The sequence below is a fragment of the Ursus maritimus genome, unplaced genomic scaffold (assembly GCF_017311325.1).
Source record: "Ursus maritimus isolate PB19 unplaced genomic scaffold, ASM1731132v1 scaffold_26, whole genome shotgun sequence".
In the NCBI taxonomy this organism is placed as follows: domain Eukaryota; kingdom Metazoa; phylum Chordata; class Mammalia; order Carnivora; family Ursidae; genus Ursus; species Ursus maritimus.
The window spans coordinates 43,710,756-43,717,467 of NW_024425119.1; the positions used below are offsets into that span (position 1 = coordinate 43,710,756).

Below are 6,712 nucleotides of genomic sequence, written 5' to 3' on the forward strand. Positions count from 1 at the left end.
AAGAGAAGACCGCGGGATTTGAGCCCTTCCGCAGGGACTGAGCGATTCAAGGACATCTCGAAAAAGAAAGCCTGGAAACTGAGCCTGCTCTGGGACTCCTGACAGGGCTGGGACAAAATTCCTTCTTCCTTACAGCCCCAGTCTGGTTCCGCACTCCACCTCTCAAACTCGGCGGGTGAGGAGCGCAGCCAGACCCTCACCCTTCCCCAGCTCGGGCCTTCTCTCCTTAAGCCCAGCCAGAGAAACCTGAGTGGACCTAGGGAGTGAGGTAGTGAGGGGGTCTCCCGGAGGGAAAAAATCCGCCAGAGTTTTCCAGACCTTCCAGATCCCCGCCAGCGCCCCCTCCAGCGCCTCCGCCAGCGGGGGGGCCGGAGGGAGGCTTCTCCTGGCAGGGGCGGGGATTTCCTGGGGAGAGGCAGGCAGGAAAGAATAAGACTTGGGGCTAGGGGAGGGGGGTCGGAAAGGGGCCGAATGGCTGCGGAGCCCCTGGCCACAGGCTGTGAAGGTTGCCCAGGCGCCTGCCCTGCCCAACTCCTCCATCCCCCACCCCCAGCCAGGTCCTTTCCACGCCTCCAAATAGCTCAGAAATTGCTCTCCTGTGGACCTTCTGTATCTAGGTCCCTGAAAACCTGTTCCAGAGGCCTTTTTTCAAAAAGGGCACAACACAGGCCTTTTCCTCTGCCCTGCTCATATAATATTTGTGGAGGCTTTAATCTTGCGTCTCTATGCCCTCAATTAACATCTATTTTCTATCCCAAATATCTGGCATAGAATACCCCATAAGGTCATACACAGGGATGCAGAGCAGTCCTCCAAGCCCATTGTGTCTGGTTCTACACACACACACACACACACACACACACAGAAAATTGCCTAGTTACCACTCTGGGGTCCCAGCATGGTGAGGTGTACTCAAGTCCCCCTGGATCCTCACCTCCAGGCTCATCCCAGGGTTCCCAGCACTTTCAGCTTCCTGACCCTCCCTCTATCTAGGTCTGCCCACCCAGGACCCCTCCTCCTCTGGGCATCCTATCTACTTCTCCAGGGGCTGGGTTCACTTCCCCATGCTGACAGTCACCTCCTCAGCAGTAGCAGGGCCTTGGGGCCTGCAAGGAGAGGGACCTTACCCCTTGGTTTAGAGAACCTGAGATAAATCTCTTGGGATCTCCAACTTGACCAGGGACCCCCTACCTAAATCTCCTTTCCTCAGTCATTTTTGAAGATTGAAAGGCTCTGGGGGTGGGGAGGCAGGGCTATGCTTTAGTTTTTGTATCCTAAACAAGACCTCATCTTTCCTTAAAATTAAATACAGTTTAAAAGGCCATTTCAAGGGTTTGTTGCAGCAACAACCAGCTTCTCTACAGGGTAGAAAATCCAGCGGTCTGAAGGCGAGCCAACAAGCCAGACTGCAATTCCTCCGAGTAGGCACCAGGTGTCGCTGTGGGCTCGTTGTCCCGGCTACCCCCCAATTCCAAGAACCATTTTTTTTCTCCCCCTTCTCTCTCTCTTTCTCTCTCACTCCCTCTCCCCCTTGGTTGGGCTTTGCCAACATATCAAGATGCGTTTCGCCGGCTTCCATCACTAACCTCCCGGAGGTCATCAAGCCAAATTTATGAGTGGCCGCTGGAGTCACGTGACTCTATTTAAGGCTCCCTTATTTGGGAAGAGCGCATAGGATAAAGAAAGAGATATCTCCACCTATAAATTGTGCACTTTGGAGAACAAAAAACCCCTCAACTTCAAAGAGTCACAAATCACCCTTAATCAAAAAGGGTGCAGAAATTTTTTTTTGGGCCCTCCCCGCCATGAGCTCCTACGTAGCCAATTCATTCTATAAGCAGAGCCCCAATATCCCTGCCTATAACATGCAAACTTGTGGGAACTATGGATCGGCCTCAGAGGTGCAGGCATCCAGGTACTGCTACGGTGGATTGGACTTAAGCATCACTTTCCCACCGCCTGCGCCTTCCAACTCTCTCCACGGGGTAGACATGGCTGCCAACCCCCGGGCTCACCCCGACCGCCCCGCCTGCAGCGCCGCGGCCGCTCCGGGACACGCTCTGGGCAGAGATGAAGCGGCTCCTCTGAACCCCGGGATGTACAGTCAGAAGGCGGCTCGCCCAGCGCTGGAGGAGCGAGCTAAGAGCGGTGGGGAGATCAAAGAGGAACAGGCGCAGACAGGGCAGCCCGCCGGACTGAGCCAGCCACCGGCCCCGCCACAGATTTACCCGTGGATGACCAAACTGCACATGAGCCACGGTAAACTTTAGGACTTCATTTTGCGCGCTCGGGTCCGCCTGGGTTTTATAGGCCATGCGGGGCAAATAAAGAAAAAAAACCTGCGGCCATAAATTTTACGATCCAGGCATCAATGGCTCGTAAAACTGTCCACTAAAAGGCTTAGAGGCTGTGTGCGCCCAAATTTACGACGACATAATTGGATCATAGGAACAAAACGTGTATAAAAGGCAATATTCAATTTTTGGGGGAGAGGGAGGGAGTTAAAAAAATAGAGGGATCTGAAGGGTGAGGAGCGCGGGGCTCCAGAGCGGGGATCCCCCCGCGGCTCCCTCCCTCCCTCCCCTGCGGAGCCCGCTCGGCCGGCGCCGGCCGCTCCGGAGGATTCCAGCGACTCGGGAGGGGCGGGAGGGGGGTCCCCGGTGCTCGGATCTCGAGGGTGCTTATTGTTCGGTCCGAGCCCGGGTCTCCCTCTCCCCCCACCCCCCTCAGCCCCTCCGGCTGCTGAGTGAAGGCTGCGGCGGAAAGTTTCTGCCAGGGCAGAGGCGCCTGTCCCGGGGCTGGGCTGGGCTGGGCCGGGCCGGGCCCGCCTGCGGCCCGCTGGGCCTGTCCTGCCCTGCTCGCCTCCTCTCCCTCCGGCGGCGGGTGGGGGCCTGGGCTGGGGTCGGGACGCTGGGGCGCTGCACGCTATTCACCCCTTCCTGGCTTGGGGGGTTTATATTCCAGAGACGGACGGCAAGCGGTCCCGAACCAGTTACACGCGCTACCAGACTCTGGAACTGGAAAAAGAATTCCACTTTAACCGCTACCTCACTCGCCGCAGGCGCATAGAGATCGCCAACAACTTGTGTCTCAACGAGAGACAGATCAAGATCTGGTTCCAGAACCGCAGGATGAAGTGGAAGAAAGATTCCAAAATGAAAAGCAAAGAGGCTCTTTAGAGGCAGCGGGGAGGCCCGCAGATAGCGCCCCGAGCCCGCTTGGGTCCCCGCGCCTTTCCTTTTCCGTTTTCCTCTCTCTATATTTTGGGGCAAGGGCGGGGGCTGCAGCACCGGCTGCGGGGCCTCACAGACAAAAGCGCTTTCCCTTGGCATTCCGCATCCCCACCGACCCCAGGTTCCCGCGGGGCTGTCCGCGCTGCCCGGACTCCCCTCAGTTCTGCTCAGCACCCGGGGGCCAGGGCGAGCTCCGTGGGGCTCCCCAGAGGGCTGCGGGAGACGGGCTGGCGCTGAACGACCCCGGGCCTGGGCCGCCTCTCAGGCTTCCAGCCCCAGCGCGGCCCGCCGGAATTAAGGTGGGCCCTGCGGGCGCTCCAGGCCCAGCGTCCCGACCCTCCGGCCTCCCCCGTCCTTTGTTCCCGGCTTAGGCTGGCCAGGCGGCTGCGGGCTGGCGAGAGCGGTTGTGCTTGGCGGAGTCCGGCGCCAGACTCGGGGTGCTTGGTTGTAGCGACTAAAGTCCATGTTCGGTTTTTAAATGATTTGCATATGAAAGGGGGAGATGACTGGAGAGTCCGCCTAGGGCCCCCTCGGTTGCCCTAGGCTCTCCAAACCTTCTCACCCATCCCTAAGCCCGGTAACTTTTCCAGCCTGCGCCCTCTGCATGCCGCCTCAGGCCCCTCCGCCTCAGACCACTAGATAGCTCAACTATGGGGGTTCCCTGTCACTGGACCCCAGCAAGCAGTTCTTGAGGTTCCTGGCTGCCCACTAGTCCCTGCCACGACTCTCTGTGCCCTCCTGCCCCATCGCTGTTGTCCAACTATTTATTGACTCCAGGTCTTCCCTGAAACTATATTTTGTCATATCAAATAAAGACAAAGAGAGAACAGGACTAAAGATGCAGCGGTGCCTCTCTTTGGGGCATGCATTGGGTGAAAGGGTCTAAATGGGCTGTGGGGTATAGGGGAGACCCACAGCCTCTCAGCCCTCTTTTTAAAAAGAATTTTTAGGAGCTTCTAGAGGTATTGAGAAGAGGGAGGTGAAATTGAGCTCCTTTCCAGATCCCTGGTTCTCAGAAGGGCCTTTGGGGAAAGGGGAGAGCACGTAGGCAGTCTGTACTGGCTTTCCCTGTGCTGTGGCTCTCCAAGGCTTTCAGGCCTCTGCATCCCACTCCCACCTTGGCTAGGTGGGTCTGAGGCCTCTAGACTGGCAAGCAGCCCCCACTGCATGCCAGAGCTAATCTGCAGGGCCTGGGGGCTCCGTGGTGCTCAGACTCAGACTCTCGGGCCCTTCTGGGCCTCTGAAGATCTCTCCCAGGACTAGGTGTTCCCTGAGGGGGCCTCGCTGGACATGGAGGGCTGAGCCCTCAGCCTAGGGGCCCCTTTGGTCCCAAGAAGCCTCCTCAGATAGAGTTGGTACTGCTTGGTGAAGGGGTCTGGGGGAGTTGGAGGAAGTGTGTCTCAGCTTTTTAAGATACTGGGGGAGATGGGAGCAAGGAGGGCAGCCTACAGTGTACCTGCCTGGCAGGAAACGTGCAGACTGTTTCCCCCACTTCTAGGGCCTGAGGCTATGCAGGACAATTAGCTGGGAGAGGAGCTGCGTAGACTGGTGCCGGAGTCCTTCTGTTTGCCCTCATTTGTCTCAGTCTCTGGGATTTTGTGTGGAGGGGGAGGGCGGGCTAAAGGGAAGGGGAAAATGCAGATAATTCAGGTGGTGCCGAGGCTGGCTGAGGCCCACACTCTGCTCTGCTCCAGGTTCCTGGGATGGGATGGGGGAGGAAGTACTTTATAGGAGAAACAAATGTGGGAAGGGTCCATAAAACTTTACAGCATTTCCTCTCCCGCCTCCCACAACGGGGGTGATTTCCTGGAGCCAAGCCTAGGCCCCCCACACTGGGGGAGGGCGCGGCTCAGGAGCTGGGCTGGAAGGCTGCTCTTACAGCCAAGAGGGAAAGGGAGCAGAGAGACTCTGGGGAGGGGCAAGGGGAATATTTATGATTATTAATGCTGATGCTCCTTGGATTTATTAGAAGGACTGACTTCTCTGCATCCCACTGCCTAAGCTATCCGTCATTTTTTTTAAACCCAGGAGTCTTTCCTCACCCTGTGCCCGGCACGTAGGAGGTCTCAACAAATGTTTATTGATCTGTGCCCATTGCTACACCCTTCCCTTCGCACTGCTCTCAGTCCAGGTTAGGGCGCCAGTTGCGTCTCTCCCTGACTAGCACACAGCAGTCGGCCCAGCTGAGCACCAACTCGGCTCCCCTCTCAGTCCCTCACTCTCTCTCCCTCTCTCTCTCAAATAAAATGTGTAATTTTCTTCAGGGAGTTATTTTAATTTTTTCTCCATGCTGAGTAAAACTATTGGGCGGGCGGTGAAGCGTGGAGAAGCACTGGCGTCTCCAATGGGTAACAGTTAACTAAGAAAGAGGCCGTGGCGCCCGCCATCACGCACTCCAGCATCCCTGGCTGCCGAGGCCCTGAGCTTCCTCCCCAGGGGACACACCGCCCCAGGGGTAGAACCAAGGGCTGGGCCAGGGCCAGGGGCGAAGTTGCTCAGACCCGCGTTGCAGGGCACACCAGCCCCACCTTGCACAGAATGCCTCCCTGCAGCGTTAAGGCCTCTTTCCCTGGAGGAGCTGGAGGGTTGACTCAAGTTGGCCAGACTTGGGTCGACGCAGCCAGCGCCCGCCTGCCCCCGCCCCTCCTGTCCGTGTGCAGGCCTGCCCCAGGCCCCAGCCTCTGCCTCAGCCGCAGCAGCTGCCACAACCCAGCCAGAGGCCTCGGCCGTACTCCCCTACGCTGGGACTAGGTACGGCCCAGACCCTTGCTTTCTCTCTGAGCAGAGCCTTCTGCTTTGAAGCCTGGGGTGGTTCTCCCACCAGCCAGCCTCCGGACCGATCTCCAAGCACCAGGATTTGGCATTGCTCTGGGAAAGTTAGTGGAGGGGCTTCTGGGTCCCAAGCAGGGACCATGGAGCCTTCCTCCCCACTTTGCCCTGAAGCCCACCCCCTCTGGCAGCCAGCAAAAAAAAGGGGAAGAAGCATGACTTACCTTCCCGGGGGAGTGGGAAGAGGGGGACACGACCCACTCTGAGCAATTAGAGGAGAGAGGAGGAAAAAAATAGGAGGAAAAAATATCAACACGACCTCGAGGCGACAGGTCCTTATGGAAATAAGTAAGTAAGTAAGTAAATAAATAAATAAATAAGGATCCACCCTCTCCCCCCTCCCCACCCTGCAAGGGGGGTGTGGGGGTGGGGCAAAGGAGCAGCACAAGGGCTTTTTAGTGTAACTGAGCATTAGAGAAATACGCACGGCTTCTATGTGAATTTAGGAGTTTGAAACTTTTGGAGGTTATTTATGTGAATGGCCCGAAGGCAAGCCCGTGAGTGGCTCTTGGGGGACCACGTGATGTCATTAAACCAAGTTTTATGGTGTAGGGAGAGCTGACAAACCCACAATATATTTACATCATATATAATCTTAACTGTCCAGCCACGCAGCTGCTGGTGGGGTTTAATGCTAGGACAGAGGGCCT

General features: G+C 57.1%; 1 protein-coding gene across 1 annotated transcript; it reads left to right on the plus strand.

The window, feature by feature from the left end:
- The first annotated feature begins 1,805 nt into the window (after window positions 1-1,805).
- Window positions 1,806-4,802, plus strand: HOXC5 (homeobox C5). The gene is made up of 2 exons (XM_008704674.2): window positions 1,806-2,259; window positions 2,965-4,802. Exons 1-2 carry the CDS (start codon window positions 1,806-1,808, stop codon window positions 3,177-3,179), a joined length of 669 nt encoding a protein of 222 aa, XP_008702896.2. The 3' UTR covers window positions 3,180-4,802.
- Window positions 4,803-6,712: the final 1,910 nt, after the last annotated feature.

What these genes read in the sequence shown, in the direction of transcription:
- HOXC5 (XM_008704674.2), top strand. Translation starts at nt 1,806, where the DNA reads ATGAGCTCCTACGTAGCCAATTCATTCTATAAGCAGAGCCCCAATATC. An exon ending in CAAACTGCACATGAGCCACG is followed by an intron (nt 2,260 to 2,964) that starts GTAAACTTTAGG and finishes TTTATATTCCAG; the next exon opens with AGACGGACGGCAAGCGGTCC.